Here is a 20,228-nt window from a genome sequence, read left to right as displayed (position 1 = left end):
TTGCTTTCCAAGATTATTCTATGCTATCTCTCTGGTCACAATTTAATAAAAAAAAAAAAAACAAAAGATAAAGAAATTCTTAACTCAAATAATTATGTTTGAATTTGATTCGAATTTATCTTATCAAAATTAAAAATAATTCGAATATGACTTAAATAAAATAGATTCAATTCAAATTGGATTTATGTTTACCTCTAATGTATGGTTTGGATTGAGGGTTAGATTTAAACCAAGTTTATTCGAGCTCGAGCTCGAAACGAGCTAGCCCTAAGCTAGCTCGAGTTCAAGCCAATGTTTTCAAGCTCAAGCTGAGTTTGAACAGAATTGTCAAAGTTTGTAAATTAAAATTTTTGATATAAAACGACGTCGTTTTGATTAATATGTATTAAAACGATGTCGTTTTAATAATGAATATTCGAATTCTAAACGAGTCAAGCCGAACTCAAACCGAGTTTGAGCTCAAGCATAACGAGCTTGACGAACCTGAGCTTGAGCTCTGCTCGAATCTAAATTTATTTAGATTTTTTGATTTTGATTCATTATTTATTGATGAAAAGATATTGTTTTATTTAATAATAAATAATATGTTGTTATTTTAATAATTATTTAATAAAGTTTGAATTAAACTATAAATTATATTTAAAATAAATTAAATCACCTATTAAACTAGTAAATCAGATCAAACCAAGCTTTCTCTAATTAACATTTAACTTGATTCCAAAATTAAATAATTCTTGTTAAATAAATTTGGACAAAACTGAATAAGTGAAACCAGTTTTTAAATCCAAACCGGTTGGGCTCACGTCTAATGCTAACCCAACGCAGATGGGTGTCAGCCTTTGACTTGGTCGATGACTGACATTAATCAGAAAAAGACTGCTTCTGTCTGTGGCTAACACAACAAAGACAAGTCAAGACTCGTACTGCAGTTTTTATAGAATTATTTTTGAAACTCCCACGTGAAAAAGCAGAACCAGTAATAGCATTATAATTAATATATATAAAAAATTAAAATTTGGATAAGAATTCTTCCAAGAGCATGTAAATCTTCCTCTGGGGGATATATGTAAACTTTTATCGTAAGTGGGGGCAAAGAAATTTTTACGCAAACATGGAGAGGGTTTAGTGATTTTTACGGAAAATTATTACATAATTTTGCAAAATGACAAATGTGACCTTCAGAGTTAGATATGGAGGACAATGAACTAAAATAAGAGATGAAACAAAGAATTATGATGGTGAAAAAGAAAAAAATGATTATATTCTATCTTGTAAGGCAATAAGGAATAACCATGTTCTCAATTAAAGGAGGATGAAAAATCAGTTCTGTATCAGTCAAGGTTAGAGATCGAATATATTTCATTCGTAAAATTTTAATTGTTTCAAAAAATCTTAAATCGTTTCAAAAAGAACAATTATGTTTTTTATAATAAACATTCGATTCTAACTAAAGAATAAAAATTAAAATCAACACTCCAAACATATATTTCACAATTGGAACAAACATTTTCAAAATGAATATTTGTTTCAAGAAGAACTTGATCGATCCAAGGGTCATTATCTAACGATAAAAGAGAGACTAATTACAAATTCCGAAAACATACCTTTATGTCAACTTTAGAGGTATAATTTGCTAACCTAATACTTTACTGGAAAGATAGCTTCATTTAAAAGTTAACAGGAAACACAAAGTGCAAAGGAAACTACATAAATGAATCAGATAATAATAGCTGATATATTGTCCAAGTAGTTCCTCAAAACTTTTCAAAACAACAGAAGCTTGAATTCCCTCTAGCATTAAGACCAGTGGCGCTATCTTATATCTCCATATAGCACTGTGAATCGCACAAGCCAATTACTGTAAGCTACATCGCCACAAGTCTTAGAGCCCAACTTGCTCAGTCATTCCTGCAACATTTGTTAGCGCTAATGGCTGACAACTGAATTTTCCAACTACATAATAACAAGAGAATGATATGGTTATCTCTTCTTCTTCTACTATGTTCTCAAAACAAATGCAGTAGTAGCATATATGTAAAGACTGTAGGGACTGAAAGAATGCAGTATCTTCGCTATGTAGCCATTAGATTCAAGGCCAAATTCAGAGAAGGTACTTTCAGATTCATAAATATATCCAGACCATGATGTTTGATAGAGTTCTTCTCATATATGTGAACTAATTTTACTTTTTGGTGTGTGGGATCTGTTTTCAGGTACTGAAGCAGCTTCTAGGAAGAAGAAAACTTCAACTTCATCTTAAGTCGCTAGAAAACATGCAGTTTGGCTTCTGGTTTCAGTTGTTGACTTCTTGTCTCAGCTAATCTTTAAGATGAGTTAGCAGTCTGAGATGCTTCCTCATGTTACATGCATTTTGTAATCTGCTGCTTATTTATGATCCTGATAAAATCCTCAAATGGCCTGTTTTAAGGCTGTTTGACCAACCAACTGGGTGAACATTCAAAAGTTGGATTCCTAAGCAACTGATCATCGCCATTGAATCAGACAGTCTACAGTACTTCTCATAAGTTTTGCCTGAAAAATAATAAACTGCACCTTTAAATTAGAGATGATTAAAATATTTACACAGGCATACACATTGCCTTAGTGCTTACAAATTTAATAAAGATGAATATTTTCACATCTTTAGCGCTGTATCAACATATTGATAAACTTCGGATGCAATTTGGGAGATCCAGTCAACTGTTGTGCCAAAAAAAAGTTCCCAAAACCAGAGATCCACTGCAAGGACTGACGATAAAATGAGCAGTGCTAAAGTTTGGTAGCGATTTAGTGGCCAACCTAAAACTTCTGCCATTGTTTTCAGAAATGGGAAGGAACTGCTATTCAAGTCTCGATGTCTAATTGACCAAGCTGTTATCCATTGAACTTGGGAAGGAAACAGGTCAAACTCCTCTCTTAACCGCCTTGACAAGTCTGGCATGTGGCCACCGCCATACAGAATGGCAATCTTACTGTGTCCCCCATCAATTGCTCTTCTAAGTGCTTCAATTGCAGCCTTGTTTCTCTCACCAATAATAACAGAACTCTCCTCTACATCTGCTGTCACTTGAGTGAACCTGCATAATTGATACTTTTGTTCAATTCTCTAATCAGAAAAGATTAACCAAATATAGAATATTTCTAACACACGATTGAATCGATTCCTTCCCCACCTTTTTAGCTATTGATGCAATATATAATGTACAATGCAAATCAGCAACATGTCATTCCAAAACCAACAAAATTGGCATATAATATTATAACACGGAACAATAATAAACAAAATGAAGCAAGTAACTATCAGCACATCAATGTAGATAATACAGATTAAGTGGTCAATACTTACTCAGATGTAAGTCGCTTCGCCAGGAAAACCTTCATAGCCGCACCAAAGTCAAGCCTAGATAGTGCTTCTAGCTCTGGATAATCAGATGGCTGACTTCCCACATCTGTACAGACACTTCCAATAACGAGAAGACCAACAAGTGGCATCGGAAGTACGCGGGAAGCCCATAGAAGCTTGGATCTCCAAGGACCAAGGCCTTCTGGAATTGCTGGCTGCACCATAGCTTTAGTTGATTTAAGAGTCATATCCCTTGCAAATGTGAATAAGTTTTCACCTTTTTCAAGCTGACAGAACAATTGAACAGTATAAGAGTCAGCCACAAACAGAGCATAGATACACAAAATTCATCAAAACTTGAGCCAGAAATACTTGGACAAATATGTTTAAACAAGCAAAATGGCAAAACAGTTTAAGGCATTGCACTTGAAACATGATTGACAGCCCAGCTAATCAATATAATAAGAATTCAAAAAACCTTAAGCTCAAGTATTTTTTTTACAGCCTTTTTTCAATCAAAGCTTCGTGCATGAGATCAATTTAACCAGAGGAATCAATAAATGAAACCTTAAGTAACTTCCAAAACTAATAGAAAGAAACAGAGAACTCAGTAAAAGAAAATATGAAACACCTGAAGTAACTTGAAAGTCTCATAATCAAGATCTGCATGGTACCAATTCTCAGCTTGGTAATCAAGACAGTCTAATTGAAAATCAAGCATGAGAATTCGAGCCATCTGCCTTTGAATACATCCTAGAATGTTGAAACCCCGTAAGCGTGAACCTTTAATCTTCTTTCTATCAGCAGGGTTTCTTCTGTTTTCTAAACTCTCCCTGCTAGCCACCATCTCATAGAGGATACAATCATAACCCTCAAGTTCCTTCTGGAGAGTTTCAAAATACCTAGCCAAAAATTGAAACTCGAAAGGTAAGCTTCTTAATATACTACGTTACAGTTTTACCAAATTCACAATACGAAATTGAAGAAGTAGCCCAAATGATTATAATAAAAAGACATACTCTTTATCCGCGATGTGAATTGTTGAAACCAAATCAACCTGAAAACCCAATTTTTAAAAGAAATGAAAGATAGGAATAACAAATTTAAAAGTGATTGTATGAATGTCTATGTACCTGAAGAAAAGGAGGAAGAAGAGACCAGGGGAACTTCTTTTTATAAGAAACAACAGCAGTCTGCAACCGAGCGCTGCCTTTCTGGCTCCCTCTTTTGAATCTCATAAAATCTGCAATTGAATTATTCTCCAAAAATTGCTCCGCTGAGCCATGTTCAACCAACGAAGATGAAGAAGCGAGTATTTTAAAACAGGGAAATCTGAGAGGTTTTTGTTTCAAGAATCTTGAAGGAATTGGGTTTGAGGGGTTGTTGTAGTTAAAGGAAGAAAAACTGAATCTGAGCCCGCAAGGAGAAGAGGTGGAACATGAATCGTGGGTTGAATTGGAAGGAAATGTAAGTATGCCTATGGACACCATTCCTTCTGCTTCGCTCTTCACTCTACGCAAATGGATTGGCTTCTGTTTTTACCACATTTTTTGGGCCTTCGGCGCCCCTTCACTACCATGCAAAATTTTTATTTGCTTTTATTTATTTTCCATATTTCTCTCGCTTGCACGCAACTCGTAAGTCTTCAAAACTCATACATCAATTATAATTCGATTATAGGCCAAAGGACTTATCCCCCTATGCTGAATTCTCAAGTTTTCTCCTGTTAATTTTAAAAATCTCATTTATTTATCTATAGATAGTTAAAATTAATTGAGTCTATTAGTTATATCATTTTTTTCTCTTAAACCCTAAAAATTAATAATTTATCTTCAATCCAAATTTTCAAAAACAATATTTCTCTCTAAGGCTTTTAATCTTTCAAATTGAATTTTTCAATGATGACAGATAATCTTCAAACAACGTCTTTTTCTTTCAACCATGCTTCTTCCCGTCCTCTTCGATAGTATCATCGACGAAGACGAAGACTCGTCTTCATACGGGAAGGAGCACAGTCAGAAGGAAGAGACATCGTCTGGAGATCATCGATCATCATTAAAAAATTCAATCAAAAGTTTGAAAATCTTAGGAAAAAAATATTATTTTTGAAAATTTGGGTTAAAAAAATTGTTAATTTTTAGAGTTAAAAAAAAAAATCAAATTTGAATTTATTTTTAATATTATAGATATAATAACGATTTTACCTTTGAAACCGTTAATTTTAATTATTCGTAAATGGATAAATAAAATTTTTAAAATTAGCGAAAAAATCTGCATAGCTTGGGTGGAAAATAGTCCTTTGGCCTTCAATTATAGATTGGGCAAAGAATTTTATTGAGTTTTCAAACGATTACAACGTCTTATAAACTCAAAAATATTAAGCTTCTTAAGGGTACTAAAAGTCAATAGGCAAACTGAATTTATCAATTACAACATATAGAAAGAATAAATGTATCTCCAAAGAATCAGCTCCCATATTTCCAGCAGCAACTATGACAAAAAACTCTAGTAAAAGAATCAAGCTATAATATTTTCCTGATTCACTTCAATCAACAGTGTAATCTCAACATTACAAGCTTTATCTTCTCAGTTTAATCCCAGACATTTATCTCACTAAAAGCTGTAAACCTGCTTCTAAATCCTCTAAGGTGATTGTTCGCAATTCATCAGTGTCTATACAGTCAAAACTGAGCCTAAGATCCAAATTCTCCCTGGCGTTAACTAGCATCGGATCTACTAGACCTCCATTCATCTCCTTGCGCTGATTTTCTGTTGTGGTTCTCTCAATAAGAGCTGCAATGGCCTCTATGCTACAGGAAGCATGTAATTTAAAACCATACAACAAGCTATCCTCGGTTTGATTATTCATCTTGATATGGAGAATATTGGCTACTTCTGATGAATTGAAATCATTAAAATAAAAAAACTTAGTAACCCTTCGGCAGAAGCCTTCATTGGAAGCAATTACACGTTTCATTGGTTCACTATAGCCAGCAAATATGACAACAACTTTTCCACTGTCCATAACGGACATTATCTCTTCTAAGGCTTCCAGCCCATAGTCCTTGTCGTCTGATTTCTGCATGGGTATGAGGCGATATGCTTCATCCACAAAGAGAATTCCTCCTTCAGCTTCTTTGATCTGTGCATGATACATCATCATATATTAGTGAGTTAAAAAAAAAAGTTTCCTGTACCAATAAATGGTAAATCCGCAAAAACATGATTTCAGAAGGTGAAAGTGGCAGACCTTTCTTCTAGTCTTTGGTCCAGTATGACCAACAAATTCTCCAACCAAATCTGTCCGTTGTACTTCTGTTACCCTGTCAGTAGGTAGAATTCCCACCATATAAAGTAACCTTCCAAGGATTCGAGCTACCATTGTCTTACCTGTTTGATATAAATAAATCATCCGTTCATTTAACCAAACAAGATATAATCAATGATACACGGGATAATGTCACTATTTCGTGAAAAATAAATTAAATAAATATATTACTAGATGTCAATTCATCATTCCTCCCACTCCTCAAACCAAAAGTTGATTTCTTAAAAGATACTGTTGAGGGCATCAGAAGAAAGAAAATAAGCATCAAATACACGTTAACACAATAATTAGCACACTCTTATAAGTTCTATTACTAGAAGAGCATAAAGAATTCAACTTCGCCACAAACAGAAAGATTAGTATTAAAATAGGAAGGTCTGAAAGAGGAATCGTTAGTGACCTTAATATGCTGTGTTATGGGTTTCCTAATGCACCAGTAAAATCAAATCAGAGAGAAATAAAGAGAAGAACTGGGTGAAGTAAAAAAAAGAAAAGCAAAAGCAAATCATGCAACAATAAAAACAACATAACTTGTACGAACAAATAATGAAAGCAGAATGACAAAATTAATAAAAAACTCAGTATTGATACAATCATAAAGAAATTAAAAAAATTACCTGTTCCCGGATTTCCAAGAAATGCCATATGAGGAGGTCTTCTAGTACCAACTTTCAGTCCAAGGGCTCTGCGCCTCTCATCCAAAAGCATCCCCTTTGCCCATTTACGAAGTTGTATCTTGAGCTCATGCAAACCAACAATATTTGATAGTTCATTTTCAAGTTCATCCATCTTAGCTTTTGTCTGGCAGCAAGCTGCAAGTGCCCTTCTCTTTTGCTGCTCTTCATGATGCCAGAGTAAAAGTTCACGCAACTTTTCACTTCCTGGGCCATTTGAAAGATGATCAAGAGGAGTCATGCCCTCCTACAATTCAAAAGTTACACCAGCTACTAATATTTAGCAGGAAAGAATATTCTAAAATCTTAAGATACACAGCATAATTGTAATCCAATTACATTGTCCACAGCACTGCAATCAGCATTACTCTCGAGCAATGTCTTGACAGTTGAGCAGTCTTCAGCTCGGATTGAGTACCAAACAGAAAGGTGTAGTGGTGTCATTCCATTCTGCATGTTAAAGATAACAGATTCAATAGAAAATCTGACCACTGTATTCCAGAATAAATTAACATTTCTCCAAAAGGGGGCTTAAGGTTCTCCAGGAATTACGTTAGCTTTGGCTTCAATAAAAGCACCATGAGCAAGAAGTAAGCGTGCAGCTTCATTGCACCCATTTTTGGCAGCCATATGCAAAGGGGTTTCTCCATACTGCAGAACTCATAAAGTTAGCTCCCAAAATAAACAAGCAAATGTTATAAACACTCGACTAATTCAAAAGGGATATTCTTTAGAAAGTCACATATAGAACACTGATTCTACTCCGAAAAATAATATAGCAAAAAAATATTACTTACCATATTCTTTGCCTCCAACTCAACCTTATCATTTCCTTGCCATTCAAGCAGAAACTTAACTATTTCAGCCTTGTTGTAACCAGCAGAAACATGAAGGGGTGTCTGTGACATCTGCACTTGAACAAAAATGGAAAGAATACTTAAATTGGAAGATCATATGCACGCAGCTCTTACGACTTTCATTTTCTAAGAAACTGGAAACCATGAAAATATCACAATATATGCTTATAAGCATTAAGATTAAATCAAAATCAGATAGGTTACAAAAAGTTACTAATCTGAACTCATGAAATGCATATTCACCATATGGACTACAAAAAGAAAGAACACAAGGAGTCAATACCCAAATCATTTAGGCCTTTCTGCTTTTTGCAAGCAAGCTAAGGCACCAAGATTCCAATAGCATTTACCTCCTGAACAATCACATTAACTAAATCTGTGACAAGCTCCTACTGGTTATACCATAACTAAGGAACGATGACATAAATAAATAATACAAAAATAATACCAACCATATTCCAATTAAGTTCACATTAGATCTAAGCTTGGTGTTTCCCTGATTGCATAAAAGTTATTTACTACATCATAAATCCCTATCACATTCATTTGATCGCTCAAACAACATAAAAGTACTCAGAAGAAAATCAAAGGTTAACTAATCTTATAGAATTTCAACTGATATTCACCCATAACAAAATAAACTCAATTAAAGAATGAAAGGTTCACAGTATAGAGAAAAGAAATTGATATCTCACAACGGGATTTCTTTCATTGAGAAGAGAAGGGTTATCCCGAAGTAGCTTCTGGAAGGCAAGAAGATCCCCGGACTGAGCACAAGTATGAATTGTGGTGGGCTTGACAGATCTTGACCGTTGATCCTGATGCCTCTGCATGTCTGATTTGTACAATCTACGTCGAAAATGAAACGGGGAGACTTGGGCGTGAGATAGATGTTATTTTGTAGGAGTGAAGGAAATGGTTTTTAATTAAATCGACCCCGAAATATATATTTTCTGTCACATACGGTACAGTTATGAAAAGACATAAATACCCCTACTGCAGACTTTATTGCCATTGAAGGAAGGCAGCGACATAAAACAGAACGTTGAGCTGTCGTCCGCTGTACTTACAAAACTGTGAGCGCCTCTTGCGTTAAGCAGCTGGAACAAAACCAATCCCTTCGTACAGACAAAGGCAATGGCGGTGCAGGGCTGAATCCAACAGAATTTACTGTTATTCATAGAGGGTATACCATGTTAAGACCCGCCAATTAATGTACAACACACTCTATAACTTCTTAAGTCATGCTTTTATGAATGTATAGCAAGTTGATCTACACCTTTTTATGAGTCAGTTTATCAAATTATACTTTTTATATTTTTTTAATTATTTATAATTTTTATTATTTTTTAACTAACTGTATTAAACCGGCCCATATGTCTTATCTCAAGACTTTCAATATGGATCATATGGCCCGTAGACTTACCGCATACAACATTTTTACTAGTAAGGTCAGGGGCTGTGACACAGGCTGACTCAGTTAGGGTTAGATTTAAATCAAATTAAATTTGAGTTCGATTCAATTTCTATGAAATTGAGCTCAGATTCATCAAGCTCGATTCAAATAAACTTAAGTTTGACTTGTTTCAAAAGAGCTAAACTCAAATTCGAATCAAACTTTTAACTAGTTCATTATTAAAACGATATTGATTTAGTATATATTATTCAAAATGATATCATTTTATATCAAAATTTTTTCGTTCACGAGTTTGACGAGCTAAATACTCTAAAGCTCAAGTTCGAAAATATTGAACTTTCAAATTCGAACTCGTTTGAGCTTAGCTCATTTAGGACTTATTCAAACTGAACTTAAATTCGGTTCGAATCCACCCTTAAACCCAGCCACATGTCTACCTCCAAATATCAATAAACTTCCTTCTTATTCAATATTACTAATTGGTTTTGAATATAATATTGATGAACTTTATTGATTAATTTTAACCCATTAAATTATATGATAGTCACTTGGAGAAAATTGTTTCTTTAATAGTCAAATTATTTTTTTAAATATATTTTTTTATACATTTTATAGCTTAAGCTGAAAATCGGATTTTCCTTTTTCAATGATTTCTTGTTAAGCTTGTCTAAATTAAAAGGGTTTTTAATAGACAACCATATTTTTTTGGATTTTACGTAATTAACTACAATTAACCTTGCCTTCACTAACCTTCTAATAACACTTACCCCAAACCCCCACCATTTCCATACCCTGATTTACAATCTCCCATTAAAAAAAAAAAAAAACACAATATTTTAAAAAATCACTACATCCAATATGATAAGATCGATTTAACATATAATTTTTTTAGGGTAATTAATTAAATTAATCAATTTACGAGAATTTATACGGAATTTTAGTAAATAAATGTTGGTTTTTTTTGAATAAATTGATAAAATGTTGATGGAAATTTGACTACGGAAGGATAACGATTTGTTTTTGGTAGGTAAAAGTAGATTTGACATAAAAAATGTGAAAATTTTGTTGATAGATGTGATTTATCCAATAAACATAATATGTATACTTTCGGGTTATTTATGATTAGTAGTTAAATGATACTTATTAATAGTTTTTTTTTTGGGTAAAATAAATTTAGGGTGAGCAAAAAGATGCCCAAGCGGAATATGATTTTTTTTTTTATAGGCAAAATGGAGGGCTTAAATGATATTATACTAGGCAAAAATGCCTAATAAGGGTTAATTGATTTTTTGTAGTGGGCTTGCAAATGGTTTATTTGATATTTGTGGGCTTAAATGATACTACACTATTGCACGTAGCGCATCAATGACTCATGCATCAAATGATTTGGCACTTCAAAACTTCACTTGAAGACCTTATACGACAATCGTTTCAAACGCATACCCCAAGGAAAAAAACACTACAAAGGAGGCGTGTTTATTTAAAAGGCCAAATGACTATGACCCACCCAAGGTTTTGTGCAAACACAATGTTCTATTCATTAATTATTAAAAATTTAAATACTAAACTTCTGTTAAATTTTATTATTATTGTCAGAGGTAAAATTATTATTTAATAAAAATCTTTTAAAAACTAAAAATTTATCACACTTTTACCTCTAAGTTTAAAAACTAACAAGTCAATCCTACCAAAACTTTGAAATATTTATATTATCCTCTGGGTTTTTGTAGCAGCTGCTGACAATTGAAGACAACGACGAAGGCAACGTTCTCTCTCCCTATTGGCTTCTCTCTCAGTCATAGTCCATTTCCAACCATTATCGATCATTTTCTTCCCTTATCAACGGTGTGACAGAGAGACTAAGAACTAGGTCTCCTCATTTCGCAATAAAAAGACCCAAAACTCAATCTCTTTGTCACACCGTTGGTGAGGGGAGAAGATAACTAGAAATGGTGTGCAGCTGAGAGAGAAGCTAGGAGGGAGGGAGAACTTTCTCATTGCTAGCGTCTCCAACCGCTGTCAATTACCGCAAAAACTCTAGGAGAGAATTTTGATTTTTCGAACCTTGGGTGTGGAAAGGTGGGGTAAAATTGTTAATTTTAAAACCTAATGGGGTAAAATTAACAAATTTATAATTTTTAAAATATTTTATTAAATAATAATTTTATCTTTAATAGTAATAATAAAATTTAATAAAAAGATAAATATTTAGACTTTTAATAGTTATCAAATAGAAAATTGTGTTTGCCCAAACCTTGAGAGAGAAATAATCATTTGGCCTATTTAAAAATCTACTTTCACTCGTAACCATGCAACAAAAATTAAACTTCAATAATAAATTAGAATGATCAATCTTTAATAAAATTGTATACAAAAGTATCTTATATAAATAATAAAAGTATTCATATTGTATATATATAAAATATCATGAAATTTATGAAATCATATAATGTACAAAAACATATACATAACATCGTGAATATCATTTAAAACAGAATTAACATATCAATTCTTATACAAACTTGATTGGTTGATCCAGTTTTCTTCGGAAACCTTGTTTACTCATTTCTTACCTATAAAACAATATATAAAAAAACATTTATACGAAAACATTCAATAAGTATATAGCCTATAGGACACCACATCATACACATAACTTACATTTAATGTTTCATATTATAAACCCCGCATAATTTTAGCACATAATAAATATCATTAAGATTTCTACTCATCCTTTTTTACGATAATATTACGCATTCATCTCTAACAAAGTACTCTTGGATACCCTTAATATCCATATTTAGGGGACCTTGACGTCCCAGATAACTATTCTATATGTTTTGTAAAAGTATAATACCTTATAATTTCGACATCTTGAGTATCTAATTCTTAATCTCTTCTACTAAGTGCATATTGCACATGTCGGTTGAACTTAGGCTACATAAACATTAACAAATAAGCCATGCGAGGAATCGTTGGTGCCAATAAGACCATTCTTAATCATCCTTTCCATGCATGCAATTCATAAGTGGATTGTCAATAAAGTCATACAGAGATAATCCTCACCACGAGCACACATATGAATCATTTAGTTAGTAGAGCTATTTTATATTGATTTGTTTAATCTCTTATAAATATTGAATAATAGGAAAGAAATGAGATTTTTTTTTACGAGACAAGTATGATGTTTTGTCATTCCCATACCAAGATATGCCAAAGATGTAGAAAGATATTTTCTGTAAGGATAAAAACGTGAAATACGGTCTTCAGTCTCTGGCTGAAACCACCAAAGTAATTTGTGTCATACAGGAAAGAAAATCCGAAAGCGGTTGGCAACTGATGGACTCAGCACGCTATAAATATCGTAAAAGCGTCACCATCCTTTCCGAAAAGCGACACCAACACAACAAACGGCCCACAAAGCTACGTGTGCGAAGATGAGGTTGCTGTAACGTGTGGTTGTCACATTTCTCCCCCTTTCCAGATCTCCCACCAAATCTAAACTCCTTCCTTAACCGATATTTTATATATTACAAACATAATCTACAGCACCTCCAGATTACTAGGAAACTCACATGAACTCTTTGTTTAAGCTTAATTTCTTTTAACTATGACTGCTACACTTACTAAGCTTCACTTATGCCCTCAATTACAAACCGCAGACCACTTTTGTTTCAAGGACCGTCAAAGAACCAGCTATAAACCGGCTTTTTACCGCTCCGGTTTGGGAGTACAGAAAGGGGGTTATGGTTTGTATGTGCAGCCATGCAGGTCTTTTAAGGGTGATGATGTGAATGAAGACAAAGATACAAAGGAAGATGACATGAAATTGAAAAAGGAATATGGGTTTTGGAGTTCTTTGAAAGGTGTTGTTTTTGGGTTTGGTGAGTCTGATTCACAGTCAAATTATGATTATAGCGAGGCTCTGGCTAAAGTCGAGGAGGTTTTTCATTCGGTAAGTCTTTTAATTTCTAATGTAAATTACTCTTGAATATATTTAATGAATTAATTACTTGATATCCAATTAATCCTTCTTTTGTGTGTGTGTGTGTGTGTGTGGTTTAGCTGTTTGTCGACTTTCATGTTCGATTATTTAGCTTAATTGAGATTTTGAAACACAATAAATAAGTCATCACTTGTTTAATTAATTCACACGAAGTTTCGCAGCTTTAACTTTATCCATCTCATGTGAACTAGATTGCCATCCAAATTGGGAGATATATAGTGACTATGATGAGCACTGGGGTTATACTTGCGGTGGGTTTTCAGTTGTCAGGTTAGCTTACAAGCACTTTGTATACGCGTCTTGATTTTCTATTTGAAAAACGACACAATTATATCTGACAATTACTTCTCTGCAAATTTTGATGAAGGTGGAGACAGTCAGATGAATGCTTTGGTTTGGTATAGCTGGCTTGGCGGAATCATTATTGGAACTATGATTGGTGCTAATATGGTTCTTGATGAACACTGTCGAGCTGGACCAAGAAATGTTGTCATTACGGGAAGGTTCTTCTTCTCCCTTTGTGTCTCAATATTTGTACACGTGTTTTTTTACAATAAAACTATGTGTATCCGTTTTATATATACAAATATGTACACACCTATATATGTCATTACATGATTAAATGATTTTGAATTAAAGATAAAGTAATATTTAATTATGTGATAACGCATACAAGTGTGTATACAAAGTGGATATACATAGCATTGCTCCTTTTTTTAATAGTAATTTGGTAAAACTTGATGATTGGTATCACCTAAAGGAGAAAAAAAAAAGTTTAGAATCCCAATAGATTTTAGGAGGTGCTAAATGCAGTAAAAGGTCTGCAAAGAATCGTCAACTGAAGATATGTCTGACTTGCTATAGTGCATTGCATATCGAGATTAATGAGAATTTGCATATTCCATGTGAATTTCTGTATAATTATGGAAAATCATTCTTTATATAACAAGTTTTAGCATGTTTATCATGTTCCATAGATTTTTCAATGATCATTTCATTTTTCTTCTTGTCGGTAAGGTTAAATTCATTTCGAATTAAGTGCAAACATGACCTAACTTGAGATCAATTTGAATTTATAAGAGTCAATTCGAGATTGACGAGCTTAGGTTCAAACTGACGTGAAAACAATATTACTTTGGATTCATTCAAAGTTAGTTTGAACTTGAATGTTCAAATAAGCTTAAACTCGGCTTATTTTTTGCAAACAAGCCCAATCCTTAGTTCGAATTTGGCTGGTCCAATTTGAGCTTGAATTGAGTCTAGTCCTATCTGTTGGGTTGGATTGATGGTTGGACAGTAAGGTAAAGTCAAATTGACACTAGTATTTTGTAGAATTGTGGAATACCAAGGTTACAACTATATTTTGTAGAATTGTGGAATACCAAGGTTAAAACTATGTGTTTGGTCTGATTTTTGGTGCTTAAACAAATAAATGAGAGGATCTTATCGTATTCAAACTATAACATATTTATTCCTCATACTTATTGACTATATACTTAAAACTTTAAGTTGTATATGGTTATTATTTTCCATAATACTTTGAATATTGATTGATAAGATGGAGTATTAATGTTGTATGTTTTGGTTGCTTCTTTCTGGCTGGTTTAGTACAAGAGGATTAGGGAAAGCACTGGCTCGAGAATTTCTTCTTTCTGGAGATCGGGTGGTTGTTGCTTCTCGCAGGTTGTCTAGAAAACCATTATAATTTGCAGTTTATAAATACATGATTTTGACTTGATGCTTTGATTATCAATCATAATCTCTCATTACTTATCATCCACATTAAAATCTTGTAAAAGCAGCCCTGAGTCTGTAGAGTCAACTGTCAGAGAGCTTGAGGAGAACCTGAAGGAAGGTATGACAGCTGTAGGTGGCTCATCTCAGAAGAATCTGGCACATTCCAAGGTGGTTGGCATAGCATGTGATGTTTGCCGACCAGATGATGTGCAAAAACTGGCAAATTTTGCTGTCTGTGAACTTGGTTCTGTTGACATATGGGTGAGTAATTGTGACATTTGACTCTTTGCAATTTGTTAGTTGCTTCAAGGCTCATTATGTTTCCCCTAACCAACCTGCCTTTCTTACCATCTTTTTTGCTTCTGCTGCAGTATGATCCAAATTATTATTCTGTTCCTATGAGAAAGAAACAAAGTATTTATTGGTTCTTTTTGACTAACTATTTAAGCTTCAGGAGCTTGCTTTCAGCTCCAGAAGTTTTTGCTTCTACTTAATTGGTATATTGATTTGACTCCAGTGGTTATATTTTGTCACAATCTGTTTTAAGCTGCAAGCATTGGTTAATAATATATTTTTTCTCAATGTGACATGCAAATTGCTGTTGTAATTGGGGTGTTTTGCTACTTTCTGCTTTCAAGACTTAGAGAGACTTGCAATTTTCCTTGGCTCCTGATGTGCTCTTTATTTTTCAACAATTTGACAGATCAATAATGCAGGCACTAATAAGGGTTTTAGACCGTTACTGCAGTTTACTGATGAAGATATTAACCAGGTATTGAATATATTTATTGTGGTTGTTAATTATATACATATATTTATTTATATTTGACACATGGTATATGAAAATAATTTTTCCTCGCATATTTCAAGTCAATACGATTTTCTCTTTAGAAACTGTCAAGTTTGCTTGAGTGCTGGGATCGTCAGTTGACAGTAAGTTGCCAATTATTTTACCTAAACTGATATTAATCATCGCCTGTCTGAAAGCCTTGCACTAACCCGTCCCTTTATTGGAAAAAGAATATTGGCCATGCGCTAATCAATGTCACCAAAGTATAATGAAATCCCTTGTGGTTCCTTCTCTGTCTTCCTTGGCTTTGTGTGTACGTGACTCTTGTTCGAGCAAATATGTGTATCTAACGCATGTTTGCCATGCAATGCTCTAAAGCATGTTCTCAGATTCTTTCGTAGGTATTTTACTTATACATGATTAATCAAGGTAGTTTACCTTGGTATCTTTTTAGCTCACACCTGGTTTTTAATGGTAGATTGTCTCAACAAACCTAGTAGGATCCATCCTCTGCACTCGAGAAGCCATGCATGTGATGCTAAACCAGACCAAGGGGGGCCACATATTTAACATGGATGGGGCAGGTTCTGGGGGATCTAGTACCCCTCTCACAGCTGTGTAAGTGACATTAAGTTTCTAATTCTAGAGCTTACTACTCTTGCGGGAATAGACTCAAAAATGAATTCTCTACATTTTTTATAACTGCTACTGAACTCGTGAATTTTAATGTTTTTGACCTATAAATGAATTTTCTACTTCATCAAACCTGTAGCTATGGGTCCACCAAGTGTGGTCTTAGGCAGCTTCAAGCATCACTTTTGAAGGAGTATAAGCGGTCTAAAGTCGGAGTCCACACAGCATCTCCAGGAATGGTCCTTACAGATTTACTCTTGAGGTATCCTGCATGCATTATTGAGTTTTGAAAAAGAAAAATGTTAGCTACTCATGTTTTATTGAGTACATCATTTTAAAAGGTCACATGTTTGTTCGATGAAGTTTTGAAGCACACCCATATGCATCAATTATTTTATTGTGCAAATGATTCTTTACCTTTAAAGCCGGCAGTAACTTCAACAGTATGGTCTTTATGCAGTGGCTCAACCATCAGGAACAAACAAATGTTTAATATCATTTGTGAGCTTCCTGAAACTGTGGCCAGAACTTTAGTTCCACGGATGCGAGTTGTAAAGGGTTCAGGGAAGGCTATAAATTACCTGACCCCTCCTAGGATATTACTTGCTTTAGTCACTGCATGGTTGCGACGAGGTCGATGGTTTGATGACCAGGTAGTATTAATTTTCTTGGAGAATATGTCTTGACGCCATAGGACTACAACAAAAAATTTTTTCAGTTGATGATCTATCTAGCATTTGTCCAAGGGTTTGCTATTGTTTTTGTAGGGAAGGGCATTGTATGCTGCAGAAGCAGATCGGCTTCGGAACTGGGCTGAGAATCGAACTCAGTTTTCATTTACAGATGCAATGGAGATGTACACAGAGACCACCTGGGTATCTGTGTTCTCTCTTTCTGTTGTTTGTGCCTTCATAATTCTCTCAAGCACCAGCAGCACATTCCCAGGCACCTGAGTCTTATTCATGGCCCATCAACAGCCAATATTTTTAGTGAAACCCCCCAAAAGAAGTATAATTGAATCAGCTGGTATATATGGTTAGACTTTAGGGACTTACAAATGCCATTTTACTTAAAAATTCTTTGCTTCAATGCTTGTAACGTGTAATGCCTTCAATGAAAGCAAAATTTATTTCGTTGACTCATTCCATCTTTGGACAAACTTACGGGCCATGGGCCAATCTAGTATCATCATGGATTTTGGCTAAAGATGTCAAAAGAGGTTAAGTCGGTCCTGAAAAATATGACACGGCTCAGGTTGGCCCGACACAAAAAAGTGGGTCTTGCTAGACCTACCGGTTTAGCCATCTGTGTTATGGATTATAAGGAATATTAAAAAAAATTATAATTGAATAGGTTAATTTATAAAAACACTTTGATTGCCCTGCAAAGAGCCTATGGGGGCACAACAACCTCGGGTCTTGAGTTTTTGCTAGACTGGCTTGGCATGAAGGCATGTCACGTGGTGAGTCTTGACCTAGCCAGCATGTGAGCCTGGTGAGCTGCATTGGCATCGGATCAAATAACTCACTCCCACCTCAAATCTGGGTCCATGCCCAGTACGGTGAATTTTTATTTTGAGGTCAATAAGTGGCGCCTCATCCCTTAACTTAGACACGTCGTTTTGACTTGGAAGCCAAGTGGAATCTGAATTCACAATGTGAATACTCCAACATGGAGGAGTTGTTGAGATCTAAAATTTTTACTATTATAATTGCACGATTTGCTTGTAGTTGTAGAAGAAGATATCCTAATTTTATAATGAAACAGCTAATTGGACAATTATCTCTCTTTTCTGTAATAAGATAATATATTGGAGTTTATATTTTGGTTTTTCAATCAAAAAGAAAAAAATATATTCTGAATTAAAAATTAATAAAATTATATGTATTTATCTATTTTACATACATAAATAAATATATATTTAATATATATCATCATATAATTATATAATTTTAAATAATTTTATATATTTACTCACAATCTTCCTTAGGGTAGAAAATGATTGAGACTGGAGATGGATTTAAAGAGAAGACAGGAGGAATATAAATCATTTTTATTTTAATCAGAATTGACATTTAAAAGGTCGATATTGTCCGAATCAAGCGTGTCTTTTATGTTTCTGTTCAAAGAAGTCTGCCACCATATCCATTTTGCCGGCCTTCTTACTCCCCCCAATAACCATGTCCCACCCGAGTTTTGATAAAATCATCTATCACACCCGAGGATTTTAAAACTTTCTCTACAACCATGGACTCCCCAGATGAGCAGGGGAAAAGAATTGAATGTAAATTTTTAAAGCATGGTTTATGATTATTTGGGCCGCCTTCTTATTGTTAATATTAATTATGCAGAAGGAAGGAAGGAATCATTCAAATGTACCCGTCCTCCGTCATCACGGAATGTAACAGCTCCTTATTTAGAATTGATTTGGAAAGGCGAATAATACTAGTAAAAATAGTGAAGAATGGTTGGCATCCAGCTGGTTGAGCAACGTACACTTCAGTTAGCCAGCACCCTATAAACTAACCATGCGTACCTTTCACTTCACCTAACCTAATCTATTGACTAAATTTTATTTCCATTTTAATTGGGATCTCTTCTCTACAGCTGTTTGTTTCTGTTGATTGAGGAGGCAACAATCATTTCTAGGAGGCCAAAAGACTTGTTCCTATCACAAGTTTGATATATTTTTAAACTCATATTTACAGGATTTTTAAAATTTAAATATTTATTTATTAACTAAAATTTGTTAAAATTTTTTGATAAGATAAAAAATAAAAATATTATTTTACTAATTATATTAAAAATTTATATAATTTATTTCTTTAGTTTGTGAAAGTAATAATTTATTCTAAGAGTAAATTTTAAAATATTATATTTTCTTTCGCATTTCAAGATCTTTCTTTCATTTTTTTACAACTGGCTCTGGTTGAGCCATCTTCTTTCTCATTAATCGACGATAGATGATAACATCTCTCTTTCTCCCTTTGACGATGAAGGATTTATCATCTAGATGGATTCGTATCCAACATTTGACAATTTGAATACTTGTGATGATTGTAACCAGTTCAATGATTCGATCAATATGTTGAACAATTTGGAAGGTGAGAGGGATCATTAACAAAGAAAGAATATGAGTTGTCGATTGGAGACGAAGATGGTCACAGAAAAATGGGAATAAGATTTTGAATTTCTATAGAGAAAAATTATAACTTTTTAAAATATAAATTGAAGGGATATTATAAGTTTTTAAAATTACAATTAAAAAATATAATAAATTTTTATTTATTTTAATATTATTAGTAAAATAATAATTTTATATCCATAATTAAAAAAAGTTTCAATAAAAATTAAGAAATATATAAATATTTAGACTTTTAAGCTCTAACAAATATGAATTGAAAATTCAATAAATCTAATGTGGGTGTAAGACTTTTGACCTT

General features: G+C 33.7%; 3 protein-coding genes across 4 annotated transcripts; 1 reads left to right on the top strand and 2 right to left on the bottom strand.

Annotated features, from left to right (window-relative positions):
* Positions 1–2,533: 2,533 nt before the first annotated feature.
* On the bottom strand, positions 2,534–4,936 carry LOC123195326. The gene is made up of 5 exons (XM_044609017.1): positions 4,477–4,936; positions 4,363–4,400; positions 3,975–4,245; positions 3,347–3,630; positions 2,534–3,077 (listed from the first exon to the last, which is right to left on the bottom strand). The coding sequence occupies exons 1-5, from the start codon at positions 4,831–4,833 to the stop codon at positions 2,636–2,638; spliced, it is 1,392 nt and encodes a 463-aa protein (XP_044464952.1). The 5' UTR covers positions 4,834–4,936; the 3' UTR covers positions 2,534–2,635.
* Positions 4,937–5,623: 687 nt separating this feature from the next.
* Positions 5,624–9,124, bottom strand: LOC123193927 (ribulose bisphosphate carboxylase/oxygenase activase, chloroplastic-like). Of its 2 annotated transcripts, none has more exons than XM_044607017.1 (7): positions 8,898–9,124; positions 8,143–8,253; positions 7,898–7,996; positions 7,685–7,795; positions 7,289–7,592; positions 6,594–6,733; positions 5,624–6,485 (listed from the first exon to the last, which is right to left on the bottom strand). In XM_044607017.1, exons 1-7 carry the CDS (start codon positions 9,033–9,035, stop codon positions 5,949–5,951), a joined length of 1,440 nt encoding a protein of 479 aa, XP_044462952.1. In that variant the 5' UTR covers positions 9,036–9,124; the 3' UTR covers positions 5,624–5,948. The 2 variants fall into 2 exon arrangements, with proteins under 2 accessions (XP_044462952.1, XP_044462953.1); XM_044607018.1 differs by lacking the exon at positions 8,898–9,124 and adding an exon at positions 8,486–8,873.
* Positions 9,125–13,083: 3,959 nt separating this feature from the next.
* On the top strand, positions 13,084–17,927 carry LOC123194898 (probable chlorophyll(ide) b reductase NYC1, chloroplastic). The gene is made up of 10 exons (XM_044608402.1): positions 13,084–13,574; positions 13,817–13,895; positions 13,993–14,128; positions 15,234–15,308; positions 15,428–15,623; positions 16,066–16,134; positions 16,631–16,770; positions 16,925–17,047; positions 17,246–17,438; positions 17,553–17,927. The coding sequence occupies exons 1-10, from the start codon at positions 13,230–13,232 to the stop codon at positions 17,736–17,738; spliced, it is 1,542 nt and encodes a 513-aa protein (XP_044464337.1). The 5' UTR covers positions 13,084–13,229; the 3' UTR covers positions 17,739–17,927.
* Positions 17,928–20,228: the final 2,301 nt, after the last annotated feature.

The sequence above is a fragment of the Mangifera indica genome, chromosome 13 (assembly GCF_011075055.1).
Source record: "Mangifera indica cultivar Alphonso chromosome 13, CATAS_Mindica_2.1, whole genome shotgun sequence".
NCBI lineage: Eukaryota > Viridiplantae > Streptophyta > Magnoliopsida > Sapindales > Anacardiaceae > Mangifera > Mangifera indica.
This window is presented reverse-complemented; position numbering and strand designations above follow the sequence as displayed.